The sequence below is a fragment of the Scardinius erythrophthalmus genome (assembly GCF_964197995.2).
Source record: "Scardinius erythrophthalmus genome assembly, chromosome: 2".
Classification (NCBI taxonomy): domain Eukaryota; kingdom Metazoa; phylum Chordata; class Actinopteri; order Cypriniformes; family Leuciscidae; genus Scardinius; species Scardinius erythrophthalmus.
This window is the reverse complement of record NC_138222.1, coordinates 51,338,100-51,359,012: the sequence shown is the minus strand read 5'-3', so window position 1 is coordinate 51,359,012 and position 20,913 is coordinate 51,338,100. Positions and strand designations below refer to the sequence as shown.

Genomic DNA, 20,913 nt, shown 5'->3' with positions numbered 1-20,913 from the left:
TTATTTCATCACGAGTCTGGTAAGTGTCCAGATAAGCCCTCGCGGCTCGCGCTGTGCTGTTTGATTGACAGCTTGGGCGAATGGAAATGGATCGTTCTTTGATCGCTTTCTGTATATAATTTAATAACAGTTTAAAAAAGATTATTTTCATAATACTACGAGAAATTATGTGAAGTTGATCGTTTAGTCACTGATGCATTAATAGTATTGAACGATTTTAAGAGAAAGATATCTGAACTTGAATAATTACACATCAGAAATCACTGATCGCAGATCAGGCATTAGAATACACATGGTTTACTTACATGTTGCTGGCAGATCCGTCGGGAAATTGTGATTGACTGATTTAATAAAGTTTAACCATGCTGGAGTCCGAAGGAAGCTTATGCAGACTGTCTTCTTCCACAAACAGGCACGCACAATATTTAGTAAACAGCATGTTTATTGCTTGGAAGTAGCTCGATCCGGTTTAGCAATCATCATGTCATCCTATGTTATTTAGCATGTTTGGGTGAATCGGTGGGCGGGGCTAAACAGGCCGTGTTGAAGTAGGCGTTGATCTTCTTTTGTGGAGGCGGTGTTTTATCCTCTTTGACGTCATAGATCCCCACTTTGAAAAAGGAGTCGTTTGCTGAGCCTGATGTCTATAAAAGCTTTTATTGGACTAACAAGGTAGTTTTCAGTTCTGAAACTTACAGGATATTATTATAGTATGATGATCTCTTATATGTCAAAAGCTCAAGGAAAATTTGATTTCTCAGTTCATCACCCCTTTAAGTAGGTTGTGTAGACGTTGCTTTGTGACGTTCCAAAGGCCAAATGTTAGTTATGTAGGCTATTTTAATACATTCGTTGCCTCTTTATAGCCAATAATGTTTTTTTTTTTTTTTTACTATGTTAAGCATCTTACCCCTTAAATGTGCATAAAAGGAAAGTAGCCTAGTAACCTATGGTTTCCTGATTTGCTTGCTTGGTAAATACTCAGAAAAAAAGGTACAAAAGCTGTCAATGGGACAGTACCCTTCAAAAGGGTTCTAATATGTATCATTTAGGTACTAATATGTACATTTTTGGTACCAATATGTATCTTTGAGGGACTAATACGCACTCTTTAGGTATAAAGTTGGTACCACCACAGTGACATCTTTTGTACCTTTTTTTTTCTGAGAGTAGCGTAATAATATTGTAAGGACAAATATATGATTTCAAATACATTCTACAAATGCTATTCTACACCATTTTATAGGCTACTCTTTGTGAGTTTTATTTGTTCATATTATTCATTTATGAGATCTCATCATTTAATTTTCTGTTCTTCTCCAAATAATTAAATTCATTACTCACTGTTATCAGACTCTTTTCATCTATAGCTGATTCTTATTGCATCTATTTCCTTATCAGATTTGATCTTTGTCGTGTAACAATAGGCAATTAAGCTTGTTTTTCTGCCTGTTGGCTTTGAGCAAACTAAACTGGACAAACATTGATCTGTTTGAACACAAAGAGCTGTGACCCATTATTAACCCTCTGGGCTTCTTCGTATTATAGTCACACTTAGCTTCCTCCCGCCCGAAAACGGGCGAAGCCTTAAAATCTTACTTTACTTTTTCCCAGGATAACCAATCAAATATATTTTTGTTCTATAATGTTTTCTGATTATTATTTAGAATTTTTGGAATTTTTTATGATATTTGGCATTAATTATATAATTTTTATGAGCTATTTTTTCCATTAGAATTAATATATATATATATATTTTTTTTTTTCTTTTTTTTTTTTTTTTCAATAAATGCAACATTTCACATCAAAATAGAGTGCAGGCCTAAAAAAAAAAAAAAAATCAACTGAGAAGAGCGCCATCTAGTGGCTTCAAAATGTATTAATTTGTGTCATGTCCTATAACCGCCTATAGGCGGCCTATAGCTTTTTTATTCATTTATTTGATTTATTCCCATTCGGAAAGAAAAAAAAATATTACTAAGCAACCACTAAATGGAACAACACAAATTATATATCATTTTAAAGCTTAGGATCTCAGCTTTTTAATGCATCTAATTACATTTATTAACTCCTAACGAGTGCTGAGTAATCCCTCTAAAACCGAGTGTACCGCCAGCAGGCGCCACCTAGCTGCGAAAATATTCTTTACCATATTTAAAAAAAATCTTGCCTTGATTAACACAAAATTGATGTCATTTGAAAGCTTAGAGTCTGAACTTTACAGTGAATGTATCCACTTTGAAAAACTCTTAAGTATTGCTGAGTTATTTGCTGATAAATAGAATTTCTTTTTTTCATAATCTATAAAATAATGTACTGCAATGTGTCAAAAACATCATACAGCTCATGAAACATTCTCAGATAATTGAAAATGGCACTTCATTTTTTACAGCATATTATTACAATTAAAATGAGCCCAAAATTAACATAATCTATTGCTTTTATGACAAGATATTCTTCATGAAGAAAAAATTGCCCATGAGGGGGTGTCAAAGACTGTACAAAAAGGCTATCTCTTTTCCAAATGCTGTAACTTTTGATTCCTTTGTCCAAAAATTATTAATTTTTTATCCAGATGCAGCTAACATGTAGGGGGACTTCACTAAAAAAGAATTTTCCTCCTACCTTATTTCCTTCCTGAGTTATTCCATGACAAATAAGAAAGATATGCAAAATCATAATAAAAATTATATATATATAGTCTTTTATCCGCTGTTTCTTGGCTGGACAATGTCCAAATGTAATGTAATTTATGTTTTCAAAAAATTTAAAAAGAGTTCTTTCAAACGATACCTACCTTTTGACTCTCCTTGCTATAGTTTTGGAGTTATTATGATTATATCATTTTTATATAGTTTGGGGCAAAATGTGCTGTTTCAGTATTACCAGTTCATTTCTCTCTCTCTCTGTGTGTGTGTGTGTGTGTGTGTGTGTGTGTGTGTGTGTGTGTGTGTGTGTGTGTGTGTGTTTGTGTGTGTGTGTGTGTGTGTGTGGGGGGGGGGGGGGTTGTCTTATTTGCACTCTTGATGTTCTAGAGTGTCACCCCTTCATTGCTGTACACTTTTTTTCAGCACAGTTGCTGATCTGTAGCTTGTACCACCAAAAGTTTCGCTGAGTTTTCCTATTTTTTCGTATTTCCCATTCATTTCCTATGTCGCCCGTTTTCGGAGGAAGCTAAGTGTGACTTTTTTTTTTACGACCCTTTAACATATCAGAATCATCTCCTTGATTTTTTTGTGTGTTCATATAGGTAATAAAACAAAAGTCACCAAGTTTCACCCCCATCCGATGAAGCAAAAAAAATTAAACAATTCGAAACGTTCAAGTTTTCGCCCGTTTTCGGGCGAAGAAGCCCAGAGGGTTAAGAGAAACCTCCACTAGAGAGAGCTGCAGACTCACATACTGCTTTGTATGTCATGGTGACAGGTTTCTCGCTAGCTTCACTTCCAAAACTAATTTCTGGCCCATTTCATTTTCCATGCACAGCTGTTGGGGCTAATAGGCCATTTAACGTTTGTGAGTCACAAGTTGAGTTGATTTGTTGCATAGTGGCATAACTGTTTAAGCAATGCATGCTGGATAGAGAAGCAATCCAATATTCAATGTGCAAATATTTAAAATGATCAAAATGTTTTGTTGCAAAAAAATTAAAAATAAAATCAGCAATGCATAAAAACACGTCGTTTAAAGAACATGCTGTCGTACTTGGAGGATTATGTTGTCCAATACTGCAAATTTAACAAGCCTTTAAAAAATTGATTTTGAATACAGTTTGCATGCAACAATAAACATTTAAAATAGTAAGCATGTAGGCATTCAGTTATCATCTCGGAAATATCAATGCTTTTTGGTTAAATAGTCACGTTAAAAATCACATTACTTCTAGTTACTTCTGTTCTATTCTATTCCTTCTTTTATTCATTACATCACACATAATTATACTGTGTGCATGTGTAGATGCATACAGTGTAAATATTTAAAATATAGGTAGAAATTAGAATAGTATGCGGTTTCAAACGTGGCTTCATGTGCACATTGTAGTATGACAAAACAGTCACAAGGGAAACAAAGCAGACTTTGTTCCAAAAAACATCTCCTATCATGCCAGCAGAGGGAGACGAGTGAAACTCAAGGCCTGTTATCTACACTATATTTTGATACTTCAAAATGAAAAGGACAATACAGATCACTTCTATAAAAGGAGGAAATAGAGGATGCTATGTGTAACAAAAAAACATTATACCAACTCTAATGAAAATTTGTGGATATTAAACGCTGTAAAGTTCAGGATCATATTGGTCAACGGGACTACATGCTCCTGATATCTTAATGTTGCATTTTCAGATTGACTTTTGACATTGCAAAGCAACATTGAAACGTTAGCCTAGGGCTTTTATAATGTGTAAAAGGGGTAGGCTATCTTTGGTCTGTGTAGTTGTGGTAAGCCGGCAGTGTTCTGTTGATCAGTTCCACATTTTGCAATTCTAAAGTATAATGCGGAACTGATTCTTTAGGCTAAACAACAAGAATACCTGCCCATTTCTACACACACACACACACACACACACCCACCAGACTGATTCCTGTAACTCACATTTACTCTGTTTATGTAATCCAGTTAATAACATCACACACACACACACACACACACACACACACACACACACACACACACACACACACACACAAAAAAAACATGGTAAAAGCAAAAAAGCTCTGTATATAAAACACTTCCTGTTTTAGTCAATTCTAAACCGACCAAGTATTTGTGTACGACGGTGCATGTATACAGCTCGAACACTGCATTTGTATTTCAGTTGTTGCAGCTCAGTTGATTTAATTAGAAATACACACAAACATTGAAAATAGTGTGTATAAAAGAAAGAAATGTTAATAAACTTAATCCAACTCCGTTCTAGTATAAAGTCAAACAGTTTTGGAGAAACAGAAAATAGCATTCATTTGAAACATTTCTTTGATTAATTTAATGCAAGTGATAAAAGCACCAATTTCTTTTAAAAAAAGCATAAACATGACAAACATTTCAACGGTGCTGCATATAATATTTAATATATTAAAATGGACAGAAAAAGCCACAAAGAGTCAGACAACAGAGTGAATATTAAAGACATTCTGTCTTTATTTCGACATGCCTTGCAAAGCAATTATTTCCCATTTTTGCACATTTAATATGCATTTAGATAATAAAAAAAACATTAGTCCAGTTAGTGAATGCAATTAACAGATACTGTAAGACATAATATAACAATCAGCCTCTTCAAAATTCAATAGTAAACATTTAACAGTAAACAGTAATTCTAAATTTGTTCTTAAGCTTTGTTTTAGACAGACGACAAACATGAATATGTCAGAACATTAATAACTTAAATATTAAGCATTTCACTGGCGGCAGTGTTATTTACAACATAATGTTCAAATATTCACCAAGCATTAAAAACATGAGTACAATTCGAAACGTCAGAGGGAAATTAAACGCTGAAAGAAATGTACTGCGCAAAGGACAAAGAACTAAGATGAATCTCATTATCAAAGACTATACTTTCTATCAAAGAGTATTTACATGTAAGATCATATCTAACAAAATGGTACCACAAAAAACACTTTTCATCATGGGAATATTCTACAATAATTTGAAGTAAAACTAACTTGATGTTACCATCTCCTACACAAGTTGGTTTTGCAGACACTCAGTAACCGTTTACCTATAAAAAACAAATTTATATATGGGCTGTGGTAACCAGCTATATCTGCGTAAAGAAACTAAAGGTGACACGCCGATTGGGCTAGGCAGCAGGAAGCTAGTATCTGTAGTTTATTAATAGACTATGTGAAGAGTGAACCGCTGTGGCCACATCATCAGTATGACAGAACACAATGGACAGAACATTTACTTACAGTGTGTGCATGATTATGTGTCTTTTCGCTGTGCTACCATTATGTGCAAACACTTTGAGAAGAAGAAAATGGCAGAAAATGAAGACAACTGGGTGAAGCTTCAACTTAAAGTTGTGACTCCTACGATACCGTTCAAAAGTCTGGGGTCAGAAAGATTTTAAATTGATCAAAAGTGACAGTAAAGACATTTATGAACTTTCTATTAATCAAAGAATCATGAAAATAAAAATCTATCACGGCTTCAACATTGCACAATTGTTTGTAACAGATAATAAGACTAAATTACATTTTTACATTTATTAAAATAGAAAAGTTATTTGAAAATTTAATCATATTTCACAATATTACTGTATTTTGATCAAATAAATTAGTCTAGGTGAGCATAAGAGATTATGAAAGAACATTTTAAAAAATCGTACCGATCCCAAACTTTAGAACTGTATCGGTGAACATTTTAAATAGTAAAATGGAAATTCTTTAGATTAGGTAGTCATTAGATCATGGAATAATGTTTACTCTTCACCTTTACTATGATTTCATATCTGATACATTTAAAATGAATAATTTTAAATGTGGTGAAAACATCTCTGAATCATTCAGAACTGAATAGGCATCTTGCTAACAACAAAACAGAAGACTAACTGTAAACTCTGGCCTGCACTTTTCACAACAGACATGGACCAGGAAATATATAGTTATGTTGTACACTACTATCCATGTGCTATATATTTTGTTTTAAACTGTGATTAACCATTATTTATTATATTTTAGGTATTTTATGATCAACAAGGTTTAAAGGTGCTGTAATTTATTATTATTATTTTCAGATATCACTGAAATGGATGTCTTAAGAAAAACACTTGTCTCTTTGTCTTGGCTCTGTAAACAGCAAAAAAAAAAGTGTCAGGAGAGCAGCCAATCAGAAAACAATCTTCAGGAAAACCTCCCTGTGAATTACTGCGCACATTCGGGTTGGCTGAGAAGGCTTTGAAAGGCGGAGTTTTGGAAAGAGGATGTGTGGTTAAGGGACGGGGTGGTCTAATTCAGTTTAGTTAGCAAAATGGCTGCAATAGCTTACAGTATTTTTAAAAGTGGGAAATTAGGGCTTGTGAACAAAACATACTAGCACAACTTTAAAAAGCACTTCGGTATCTCTCCTCGATTTCTCATTTTCACTAGCTCTAGCTCACTATGTCCCTTCACGCAATTTTAAACCCCTTTTTTACACAGGAGTTGCAGTGCAAAATTCAAAATACAACATAAACCGTTCAACAAACGTGTTAGCGTAAAAAGCTAACTTATCCCAATAGTGGTTATGTGCACATGTTATTTATGGGGATTTGTCATCTGATACATAAGGCACACATTTTGTGTACAACAAATCTTCAAATCTACAGAACAAAGTGCGATATATAACTAAGACCAAAATCATTAGGAAATTGATGGGATAAGAAACAAATCCTAAAGAGAGTCTGAAGCAAGCTAAAAACACACTTGACATTACAGCAGGTGAGCTAACTAGCTGTTTCTCCACAAAATAAAATGTAGCATGTACAAATTTAGCTCTTGAGTTTTTACTTATTTTGGAGAGAAAATGGTTTGTCAGCAACAATACTAAGGCCTGCAGTATCACCGTCTAGAGGCTTCGTAGCTACATTAGCAAAACTGTAAGGCATCTTAGCCTTGCGGGGTTTAAATAGTAGCTTGGAGATTTGAAAATGGGGGTAAGAATTGCATTTGATCATTAGCATACTGAACATTTTCAGCATAGATCATCCCTATAGGTTCTTTCCACCAACACTTACCATTACCAACTTAATCTGTTGCTTTTGTTATGATCTTTAAGGCTCCTGGCTTCCCGTAAGAACTGGTCAGCTTTCCTGAGCTTCTCCATTGCTTCATTGAGCAAGATCTCTGGGCTTGCTTCCACTTTCATTTCCGCCTCTGCGCTCTGTCCAGTTGCGATTGAATTCAGCAGCTCTCCCGTCGCTTCTATCTCAAAAGACACTTTGCTTTGCAAGTCCTTCATGTCACTTCCATGCCGTTTAATTGGTATCTCTTTTCCCTCGATTTCCACCTTCTCTGCGTTCTCCGCAAGGAGGTCTCCTAGAGATGAGGAGCGAGCCTTGGAAGAATGCTTGAGAGGCATAGAGAGAAACAGGGACTTGTTGGCACAATGGCTTGGGGTTGGATTTGCACTGGGAACTGAAGTCTCTGGGGTGGTGGACGGGCTTTTTAACGATGGCTCCTCCAAACTCTTCCCTTTGCTGTCAGATGGTTCTAGATCATCCTCGCTGGTCTCTAAATCTAGTACCTGGGAGCTTCCTTTGAGCTTTGGGGAGGACGGCGTAACTTGTTCACCAGTCTCAGACTCTTCTCCTGAGTGTTGACCACTGTCTAAAGACTTCTCCTCCAACTCTTCGCTTGACACATCACCAACAGGCTCAGTTTTGGGTTCTGGAATCGTCAATTTGATGTCATCTGTTTTTGAAGACTGCTCAGAGACCTTTTCTGAAGACAAAATGGTGGTGTCGGTAAGGACCATTGGGCCACTTTGTGGGGGAGTGTCCTCCTTTTTGGCAGGTGCCTTAAATGGCTTCTTCTTGGGTGGAGCAGGGGGACCAGAACTCTTTTTTACAGATTCAGGGGTCGAAAGTGGAGTAAGATTAAGTTGGCGAGGTTCTTCTGAGGTTGCCACTTCTCCAGTGGTGTCTGAGTCTTTCTTTGAAATTTTCACTTCTTGTTCAGCACTAGGTTCTTTTGATGGCATAGAGGGTGAATCCCACATGACTACTTGTGGTTTCATTACCTTTTTGGATACGACATAGGTCTCTCCTTCTTCTGACTTGGTCTGGTCTTCTTTCTCGTTTGAAGCTCCATTCACTTTGGTACCTTCACCGTCAACCTCCTCATTTTTCTCTTGAGGTTCTTTTTCCTCTGTTGTGACTGTGGCTGGTGTTACCGGTTGGTTGGGCTTCATATGTTTGGATGGAGGATTAGGGGGCTGGACGCTCTTGGTGGAGGAGGTTCGTTCAGAAGTGTCAGTGTTATCTGCTTCAACCTCTGCTTTACTGTCTGAGATATTTTCCTCAACAGCAGCCCCATCAACAGATCCACAGGGTTTAGCTTCCTTTGATGGAGGCATCGGTGGCATTAGAATCTTCTTTTGCGGTGCAGCTTCCTCATTTTTGGGCTCATCCTCTTCATGGATTTCACAGGGTTTGTTGTCTTTCGATGGCGGCATGGGTGGCTTTATAACTTTCTTCTGAGGAGTGGACTCTTCATCGATGCCCTCCTCTTGAATGCTGTTCATTGTCACAGATGGTTTAGAAGTTTCAGTCTGTTTATCCTCTTCTGTATTCAAGCAATGAGTTCCATTCGGCATGATAACTTCACCATCAAGGTCCAGTCTCAATATTCCATCACTTGAGACATTCGCAACCTGTAAGAATAGCCAGAATAGTATATTTAGAGGATATTGCTGGATTATTGTACTCAGGGATTCACAATACATACATTTCCATTCAAAAGTTTTGGGTCAGTACGATAAAAAAAATAAATAAATTGTATTCAGCAAGGATGCATTAAGTTATAAAAAAGTGACAGTTAAGACATTGAAAATAAAAACAAATGTTTATTGAGCAGCAAATCAGCATATAAGAATGATTTATGAAGAATCATGAGACACTAAAGACTGAACTAATGGCTTCTGGAAAAAAAATGCACTTTAAAATATAATAAAATAGAAAAAAATATATTTTCAATTGTAATATTATATCTTAAGAATTCTCATTGTTCAAATAAATGTAGTCTAGGTGAACATAAGAGATTTCTTCAAAAGCATTAAACAACTCAATATTGCATATTTTATTGTGCATGCTCATTTCCTTTATTACCCTATATTACATTATGCTGTTGTGTGACGCCTAAATTAACAATACATTTATTAATTTATTAAAAGCATTTATTTTATCTTTCAGTATTTTTGTAATTAATAGTTTTAGACGAATTATAAAAATTTGATATTAGCCATTTATTGGCTAAAATTGTATCTATGCATCCCTAATTATCCTCCAACAGGGATGATAAATGTTAAAAGGCTTTTTTGTATGTTTGAAACAATTATATCATACCTCCTTCATGTGTATCCTTGTTGGCGGTCTTCTTCCACGGTTCCCCTTAGGTCGAGTCCGAGTAACATGTTCTAATGAGCAGCTTTCATCAACTTTTACCTGAGATATAAAACATAAAAAATAAGCAGCTAGCTTGGTATAAGTAACTGTAATTATAGTCATTCATGTATGGATTCAATGTAAGCATTGGTACTTTTTTTTGCATGGCATCAGGGCTGCCAACTCTCACGCTCAATGCGTGAGAGTTGGCAGCCCTGATGCCATGCAAAAAAAACTCACGCAATTGACACTTTTCACACGCTCTCACGCCACACATCCATTTTCTCACGCACAGAAAAACTTTTAATATTAAACTAATCCTCAGCTCTTAGATTCCATCAATTTTATTACGAAATTCAGACAAAAATACGTTTGCCGCTTGTAAATGTGACGTGACAGATCGCTGAGCGCCTCAGTTCAAGTGCACGTGAACCGATCATCTGTTACTTTTTAATATAAAGATGCAGTACAACTTACCGAAAGTATACATAATATCGACCAATTAGTGTTTTTCAACCACGGAAAGAGGTCAGTATAACAGCAGGAGAACAATTATGTCACATAACGTTACATTTACCTCAGGAAAGCCATTTAATGACCATAGCATGTTAATTGAATAGAAAAAATAGCTAAAGAAGAGATTTTGCTGAGCACTATATTACATATTTATTATATTTTTACTTATGTCATTAAATAATTGTTATTATAACAAAAACTGCATTATATTTAATTTAATTTGTTATTTTGAACCTTTAATAATACCAGCAGATTGGGCCCTCTATGTTTACAGCATTAGGTGAGATTCTTTTTTTAAATAAAATTTAAAATAAACATGTATCCAAATTAGTCAATATTGAATCAAAATCGGAATCAAATCACAAGAATGGAATTGAAATCTTGAAATTTTTGTCAAGCAATAATAAAAACTGTATACTAGGCTACCAGTCATTGTACAATGTAAACATTGTAACATGTTGTCACTAAACTTCATAAAATTCTATTTTTGACAATCACAATTACACTTATTGTGATGCAATATTTGCATATTGCAAACTCCCATTCCCCCCCCCCCAAAAGCCCCCCCCCCCCCCCCCCCAAAAGCTAAACTCAAAAGTTGGCAGCCCTGTGGCATGGCCTTATTTATATTAGTGTCTTCAAATATCACAGGGAAGTTTAATAGCTGAACAATGAACAGTACCTCATCAAAAATTTTGTTCTTTGCCTTATTGATTCCTTCAGCGAGTGCCTTGATCCAGGCTTCTTTTTCCTCCGGATTTTGTGCCTGAAGTTTGACATCTTGGACCTAAAATGAACACAACAAATTTAGATGAAGTCTTTGAAAATAGTATATGCATACACATAAAAAAAAAACATTAAAATAAGTACAGCTTCAGTTGCACATGCTAAACCTATTTTACTTTTCTTTAAGAAGTTTTGAAGTACTTGTACTAAATGTTACGCTCTTAGATGTTCGAAAAACATCCCTATTATCTCTAGCCTTGGCTACCGTATATAGACCGCCTGGGCCTTACGCTGATTTCTTAAAAGAGTTTGCAGATCTTCTCTCAGACCTATTAGTTAACTTCGATAAAGCATTAATTGTTGGAGACTTTAATATCCATGTAGATAATCAAAATGATGCGTTAGGGGCTGCGTTTACAGATTTATTAAACTCCTTTGGGGTCAAGCAAAACGTTACCGGACCAACTCATCGATTTAATCATACACTCGATTTAATTATATCACATGGAACTGATCCAACCGATATAGATATCATTCCACAAAGTGACGATGTCACTGACCATTACATGGTAACTTGCATATTACGTACTCCTGTAATATATCATGCTGCGCCGCGTTATCGATTAGGCAGAACAATCCTTCCATCCACCATAGATCATTTTTCAAATAGCTTATTGGATCTGTCTCAGCTGCTCAGTGAACCCAAACAAACAGATGAACTTGAGGAATTAACTAGCACTATGAGCACCATTCTCTCTGGATCATTGGATATTGTTGCGCCCATTAGATTAAAAAAGGTCAGAGAGAAAAGTAAAGCACCATGGTACAACAATACTACGCGTGTTCTAAAGAGAGAAACCCGTAATTTAGAGCGTAAATGGAAACAAACTAACTTAGAGGTCTTTAGAATCGCATGGAAAGACAGTATGTCACGTTATAAAAAGGCCCTAAAAGCGGCCAGGGCTGAGCATCTCCGCAAACTAATAGAAAACAACCATAACAATCCTAAGTTCTTATTTAACACCGTGGCGAGACTAACAAATAAACAGATGACTCCTGAACAAAATATTCCATTACAGTTTAGTAGTAATGATTTCATGAAGTTCTTCACTGAGAAAATAGAAAACATCAGAACCACAATTGTAAACGTTCAATCCTCAATCGCGCCTTATAATTCAGCCTCAATTATCACCCCGCAAGAACAATTACAGTGCTTTACAACTATAGAACAAAAAGAGTTAAATAAACTTTTTACTTCATCTAAAACAACAACATGTTTACTAGATCCTATACCAACTAAACTATTGAAAGAAGTGTTACCTATAGTGGAAGAGCCTCTCCTCAATATTATTAACTCAATATTATTAACTCGTCTTTATCTTTATATTTATCTTTATCAATATATATGCTGCCACTTGGAAATATTATAAGGAAACATGGAATTAGTTTCCATTGTTATGCTGATGACACTCAAATCTATATTTCATCACGGCCGGATGAAAACGCTAAATTATCCAAATTGACAGAGTGTGTTAAAGATATAAAAGATTGGATGACGCGTAACTTTCTTTTATTAAATCCAGACAAGACAGAGGTACTAATTATCGGTTCAAAAAACCACCCACAAAACCTCTCACAATACAACTTTAACATAGTAGGATGTCCTGTTACTTCATCCTCTACAGTAAAAGACCTGGGTGTTATATTAGACTGCAACCTGTCTTTTGAAAATCATATTTCATATGTAACAAGAACAGCCTTTTTCCACCTTAGAAACATTGCTAAGCTACGTGACATGCTATCAGTTTCTGATGCAGAAAAGTTAGTTCATGCATTCATGACTTCGAGACTAGATTACTGTAATGCGTTATTAGCCGGTTGTCCTGCATCCTCAATAAACAAGCTACAGTTAGTCCAAAATGCCGCCGCTAGAGTTCTAACTAGATCAAGAAAATATGATCATATAACACCGATTTTATCATCACTACATTGGTTACCTATAAAGTCCCGTATTAATTACAAGGTATTGCTACTGACTTATAAAGCCCTAAACGGCTTAGCTCCAGTCTATTTAACGGATCTTCTATCGCCCTATAATCCATCGCGCTCTTTAAGGTCACTAAATTCGAGGCTTTTGGTCATACCTAGGATATCCAGATCCACCAAAGGAGGGAGAGCATTTTCACATTTAGCACCAAAACTCTGGAATAGTCTTCCGGATACTGTTCGTTGCTCAGACTCGCTCTCCCAGTTTAAAACTAGATTAAAGACGCATCTCTTCAGCCAGGCATTCATATAATACTTTTAATCTTACAGTTAAATCCGACCTCTAGCATATAAACGCCAGAGGAGAACTGGCCCCCGACTGAGCCCGGTTCTCCCAAGGTTTTTTTATTCTCCATTAGGTCACCTGATGGAGTTTTTCGGTTCCTTGTCACTGTTGCCTTTGGCTTGCTCATTTGGGGATATTTAATTTAATTAATCAATCAACGATACTATTGATCAGCATTACCAAACGTAGACGTTCCACTAGAAACAAACATTGATGTATTGTTCTAATTTATTGCTGTGAAGCTGCTTTGATACAGCCTGTGTTGTGAAAAGCGCTATATAAATAAACTTGACTTGACTTGACTTGACTTAAGAAATAAAATTCTGAAATAACCCTGGATTCAATGTCATGTTGCCCACACCTAATATTATGGTGGACCACATGCATTATCTGCAGACCACATTTTAACAAATATATTCAGTACTCTATGAAGGTTTAATCAAGTATCCAGTTTCTGTTTTGCAATGAACATCCCTAAATACTGAAATACTGAAACATCACTAAAAAAACAAAGTGATTAGTCCATAGGATGTTTGTTTTTATGTCCCATTGTTGAGCTGTGTTAGGTTTATATGAAGTGTGTCTAGCATCCTGTATTTTGCCAGGCTCAGCATGAGCCTCCGAAGTACACTTCACCCTAAAATAAAAAATAAAAAATGAAAAGATTTATGTTCTTAGAGTAGGGTGTGCCTAAAATATTCAAAGAAAAAGTGAAACAGGAGGGTTTGGAATCTCTTAAATCTTTAAACTCTTTTCAAGAACTACAGTACTTGAAGTTTAATTATAAAATAAAACACTAGGCTGTGGTGTCTGACTCATTCAGCTGGCTGGTCACAATATTCAGGAGAGGAAAAAGTGACATGATGGTCTGGCTGTTCTTTAAACACACACACACACACACACACACACACACACACACACACACACACACACACACACACACACACACACACACACACACACACACACACACACACACACACACACACACACACACACACACACACACACACACACACACACACACACACACACACACACACACACACACACACACACACACACACACACACATTTTCTCTTCTAGAGAAGTCTCTTGACATCTGCTGAGCTCTTTGCAGTTCGCCAACGCTTCTCGTCATCTGTTAGTAATAAAGCATATTTCGCCTGTTAGGTATCTTCCGCATTTCTAAAGTCCTCTCCCCACCTCCAAGACTCTCTAGATTCAGAGCACATGGATTCACGTATAGTAAACACTGAATATACCGAATATGCTAAAGAATTCTACAAATATTTACAGCATAAAATCTCTTTTTGTAAGAGATATGGGCTCATAGAGCAGTATGACACATAGTGTATGTCCAAAAGTTATGACGTATCACGTGCATGTCACTCCCTTAGGATGAAGTCATCATTTACCACCAACTCTAATGTGCCAGGAAACAACAGTTTGACACACAGTAACAAGATCCAGCAGTCTACAAGCATAAAGTGAAATTAATCTTTAAAAAACATATATATCTTTTTGTCAAAACAAAAAAAGAATTTGAATGCTTAAACATTTATTGCCCTTAAAACTGTATCTGGGTCAATTATGTGACATTCTTTTTCACACATCTATTAATTTATTCAAAAATACATTAATAATGCAATTCATACAAACAATGATTTCAATACGCCTCTTCTATTATTAACAAGCTTTCAATTTCTGAATTTCTTAAAATACAATTATAAGTTGGTAAAACCATCTGGAGCGCTCATTAAAAGAAGTATAAACAATGATTATTTACATTATTGTCATTTTCAATATTTACAATTATTTACATTATTACATACATTATTAAGAGAAAATTTGAAAAGTTGCCAACTAACTAAAATAAAATAAGTTCAAGTACTAAATAAAAAATAACATAAGCACATATGTTTACAAAAATTGAAAATATAAAAATAGAAGCGAATTCAAAATATTAATAAATACTTTAAAAGTATATAAATAATACTAAAATAACACTTATTTAAAGTGTAAGAAAAATAATATTACATCTCATTTTTGAGTTAACCTATCAAAGCAACTTTTTTACAATATACTTACACTCTACATATAGTCTATGGAGGAAAATCCACTTTTCACTAGAAAGTGAAAATATGATGGTTTGCGGCTGTTTTGATATACCACAAGTATTTGCAAGGTTACACAGGAAATCTTGCCTCTGCCTTTTGAATATATAAACGCTAGGACAGGAAGTGATGCTCTGCTAAAGGTTGTCTTGCTTTTCTCACGATGAGTGGGTTAACATTGTAACTTTTTAAAAACCTTTTTAACAAAGCATTAGAAACATGTGAAAAACTGGGCTATGAAACCTTTGTGGTGCTAATCATGAAGTACAGTGCCAAAAACATACTTATATGAATTACTAACCCAAGATAAAACATGAAAAATCTGAAACATGGAACAAGATAACCCTGGATGAGGTGCTGTACCACAGGATGTTTATCAATTTTTATCTTACATTTTATAAGTGTCGCAATTTTTGACACCAAGGACAAAGACAAGCACGACTCAGCTATTTTGAACATGCAACAGCCGACCTTTCACATGCGCGTTCTGTCATTATTTACAGTAAATGTGAAATCAGTGAAGTGGCACAGGGCATGAGGCATGAGTAACCTTCTCATCATTGGTCATGTGTCCGTTCAGATATGTGTCTGATTCATTAGACTCAGTACAATGACCTAGTGTGTGCCTCTAGTGCGTGCCATATTGAACTAATGACGTCACAACTGCAAGCCAGCCATCGCCAACTGTGCATTGCATTGTAATCCTAATGTGAGCCACTCTTTATATCACATACAAAAAGAATGGTAGACTGATTTACTTGACGTTGTACTGTGCTGAAATGTTAATTATTACCTTGTTACCGCTCTTGGGGCTTCGTATTAGTACCAGCCTGTGTTTCTTCTTGAAGGGACTCTTTAACTCGTGACAAGTGACATAGTTGTCCAAGTCCACTTTCTCCAGGCATGTTGTTAATTCCTGCACGACAGGGAAAAGTGTTCTATTTGTAAAAGGATAAACCAAAAAATGTTATTATTCGAAAGATGCTAATTCATGTAGTTTTAGCTACGATCCATTTAAAGGGATAGTTCATCCAAAAATTATAATTCTGTCACCATTTACTCACCCTAATGTTGTTTCAAACCTGTATGACTGACTCTCTTTCATAGAAAACAGTTAGCAGAATGTTCACACTGCATTAAGACTAAAAATAGTCATTATGACTTGTCTACTACATTTGTGTGTGTGTGTTGAGAACAGATAACAGATCCAAAAATCTGACCACTGTGGGTCATCATTCGCTTTTACTGTATGAAAAAAAAGATGCCTGGACATTCTGATAAAAATAACAGATGAAGGAGAGTCATACGGATTTAAAAAGATGGTGGTGAGTAAACAACAGAATTTTCATGGGTTTCAATAATTAAAGTCCCCCTGTGGTGAAAATCATGTTTTTAATATTGTTTATATGTCTATGTGGTGTTTTTAATATGCTTTAAGACGAACCATGTGCAAATTCATAAGTCAACACCATTGCTGAGTATTTTCTCCTTAAAACTGCAGTGAACCAAAGACAGTCTCAAAAACACGGTTTGAAATCGCTGGTGTTTCTGACGTCACAAACTACCTTGTAACCAATCACGTCAACATGTGATCGTCAACGAGTGGATCTCTGGGCTGGTGTGAGTGAGTGGAGGCGGGGCTAATTTGCATATTCATAAAACCAAATATACTAAATAAGGCAATGGTAGAGTTACATTCAAGCTGTTTTAAGGCAGAATATTTTTTAAAACATTTTTAAAATGACTAAAAAAAATGTCACATAAGAAAAAAAGACATTTAAGTGATTTCATTTGTGATTTTGCTTTCTTACGGAGTGGTATGTCTTCATTCCTCAAGTGAAGGTAGATGTTTTAGCACACTGTTGTGAAACTATTTATTTCACCAAAACAACTCAAAACTTGGAAGAGAAAAGAACAATTTAAATGACTTGATAAAGCATAGATGGCTAATGATAAATCTAAATTTGTTCTGCTTTGCATTTGGGATGGAAATCAGTAAAGATCCATCCAAAAACAAAAACTAGCTTTCTAGAAAACTTGTGCACATTATTCTTATGGGGACAAAATCCATTTCCATTTCCCATATTCCATTTCCCTTGACAGAGGAGGCTATTGTTAACCAATGTTATGCTTAAAGGGACAGTTCACCCAAAAATGAAAATTCTATCATTTACTCACTCTTATGTTTTCCAAACCTGAGTGAGTTTATTTCCTCTGCTGAACACAAAAGAAGTTATTTTGAATAATGTCAGTAGCCAAACAGTTGATGGGCTCAATTGACTTACATAGTATTTTTTTTTTCATACCAGTCAATGTTGCCCCACAACTGTTTGGTTCCCAACATTCTTCCAAAATATCTTAATTTGTGTTCAGCAGAAGAAAGAAATTCATTCAGGTTTGGAACAAATTGAGGGTGAGTAAATGATGACAGAATTTTCATTTTTGGGTGAACTATCCCTTTAATGTTAACCAACAGCCAAATACTGTAGCTACAAATAAAAAATTGTTTTAGCAAAGGGAATGAAAACTTTACAATCCAATCCATTTCTCAATGGATATACAATCAAGTCCCAGTCCTTTTTCTTGTGCAATATTATATTTTACTCAGAAATAAATCACATTATGGAAGTACAACAGGGTTGTTGTTTCATAGTCTAGGTTTTATCATGATTTAGCAGACTTACCTCATTCTCATAGACCTCAATCACTGTTCGGTCCAGCTGAATGTACCGGTCCTTGTAGCTGCTCAAGAACTTCCCTGAAGACTTCTTCAACCAGCCCGCCTTCCCAGCGCTCTTCACCTCTTTAGGCTTGGCTGGCTCCTCTTTCACACCCTGTTTTGCCAAGGAATAAGGAATCAGCATTTCTTTGTGAACCAACATTTCAGTTTGACTTGGCATGCATTGAGATCTGAGTCCAGCGAGAACATTCCTGAAATGGGAGGTTTGCATGTAGCGGATAGATTATCATTTTTGGCAGGTCTGGGTTTCATGTGACCTTCAACACCTTTTCAGACTTAATAAATAAAAGGGACGGATGACGCCTTATTTCCACATCTGTTGCGTTTCATTTTTCACAGCCTTTTCACGACTTTTGAGGATCTTATCTGGTTTTATCATTCAGCATACTTCTAACCTTTAAAATTAAACGTTGAAGGTGCAATATTACTTGTGAGAACACCCTTAAAAATAACATTGAAGTAGGTTTATTATCATTGACTTAAACTAAAACTATTGAAAACTATTTTAGTCATTGAAATAAATCAGAAAAAAAACCTGTATTTGATAACGGGTTTTTAGTTAAAACATTTAGCATTTAGTTAAAAACTAAATGAAGACTATCTGACAGTTATAAATGTTGCCTTGTTGAATGTCAAAGCACTCAAATGACTAATTGAAAAAAAAAAAAAAAAACTAAAACTATAAAAATGTCAAAACATAACAAATGTACAAAAAAATTGTCTGAAATTAAAACAAACACTGAAAACACATTCCTGGGCAATTTTTTTTTAATGATCTTAACCTTTTAAATCACAAATTACTAGTCAGGAAATTAACAAGAATTGTTCAATGTTCCAATCAATGTTAATGGCTTCAAACTGTTCAAGTAGTTGAAAAGTGTCTCCCAGTTAATTTGAGTTTAATGTGGAACAAATATTCACTATAGGGTTCAAATCTAGACTCTGACCAGGCCAAAACATGAGCCTGATGGACTTGTTCACAAGCCACTTCTTGATTATCTTTGTAATTTGGGCAGTAACATCGTCTTGTTAAAAAATAACATCTGATCATTCCTTTTTAGATAACAACTTTTCATTTGTGGGAACAAGCCATTCCTAGTTTATGAAGCCAAATCTTGTTCTAACCATCAAGACAAGATACAGGCAAATATAGTTGTATGCCTTTTGAATAAAGTTTTGCATATATTATTAGATTAATAAAATCAAATGCGCCCCACTGCAGTGGACTTCCCAGGAATTTTGAATGTGAGGAAATTCCTCAGGATGTCTCTTTAGAGGGTCATTGAGCTGTTTTTCCACTTTCACTGCGGGCCTTTGGAAAGAGCAGCGTGTGCTATAGAAGTTACAGGTGTCCGAGGGAGGAAAATGGGGACTTTCTCACACTGCCCTGTCCGGGAAACTAACATCGCCAACAGGTTACTCATGCCCTCGCACTGTCTGTGCTGAGAGAGGAGATTGGAGCGTGAGGGAGCCTCTTTGTTTTTCTCGTTCTGTTTGTGTGTGTAAATTGGAGCAGAGCGCACAGGAACATCACAACACGCTCAATGGAGAGAGAGAGAGAGAGAGAGAGAGAGAGAGAGAGAGAGAGAGAGAGAGAGAGACAGAGAGAGAGAGAGAGAGAGAGACAGAGAGAGAGAGAGAGACAGAGAGACAGAGAGAGAGAGAGAGAGAGAGAGAGAGACAGAGAGACAGAGAGAGAGAGAGAGAGAGAGAGAGAGAGAGAGAGAGAGAGAGAGAGAGAGAGAGAGAGAGAGAGAGAGACAGAGAGAGAGAGAGACAGAGAGAGAGAGAGAGAGAGAGAGAGAGAGAGAGAGAGAGAGAGAGAGAGAGAGAGAGAGAGAGAGAGAGAGAGAGAGAGAGAGAGAGAGAGAGAGAGAGAGAGAGGGAGGGAGTGAGTCTTTGGGTGGGACGGAAAAATCCATATTATGAAAAAACAGAGTGGAGCCCATTTGGATTCAAAAGCAGAGTGAGGCAGAGCATGCAGTGTTTTACAGTGCAAAATAAAGCATGAAATAAGCCAAGACATGTTAACCTCACTTTAGTCAAACAGGAACTTGCAGTACTAGATGAGATAATTTAAGAAAGCGAGAAGTTTCATTAGTGGTATCTTCTGAGGCTACCATCAGTATTGCTATTTCTCATACTGGGGTTGTGCAGATCATTAACACCCGATACATTTTGCAGTTTGACTTGTCACAAATTTGTACTAATTAAAACGTGATATATGATTTTCACATGGTGGCTGATAAAATGAGCCAGAAAAATGTATTAAATGGAGGAACTCGAGCCCTATCTAGGGACCAGAATATCATAGAGCCTTAAGTTTGGGCTCTTCTGACTTCTAAAAATTCATTTAACGTTTATAGTGACGTACTTGATAGAAAATAGGAAGA

General features: G+C 35.9%; 1 protein-coding gene across 2 annotated transcripts in view; it reads right to left on the bottom strand.

Moving 5' to 3' along the window:
* Positions 1-5,116: 5,116 nt before the first annotated feature.
* Positions 5,117-20,913, bottom strand: part of plekho2 (pleckstrin homology domain containing, family O member 2) — a 20,192-nt gene continuing 4,395 nt past the window's right edge. The window contains exons 2-7 of one of the 2 annotated variants that reach the window (XM_081359363.1): positions 18,465-18,614; positions 16,574-16,696; positions 11,287-11,391; positions 10,050-10,148; positions 7,722-9,358; positions 5,117-6,795 (exon numbers count right to left, since the gene is read on the bottom strand). In XM_081359363.1, coding sequence (XP_081215489.1) covers positions 7,724-9,358; positions 10,050-10,148; positions 11,287-11,391; positions 16,574-16,696; positions 18,465-18,614 — 2,112 coding nt within the window. In that variant the 3' untranslated portion in view covers positions 5,117-6,795; positions 7,722-7,723. Of the gene's footprint in view, positions 9,359-10,049; positions 10,149-11,286; positions 11,392-16,573; positions 16,697-18,464; positions 18,615-20,913 lie in introns of both variants that reach the window. The other variant, XM_081359362.1, reaches the window with a different exon arrangement.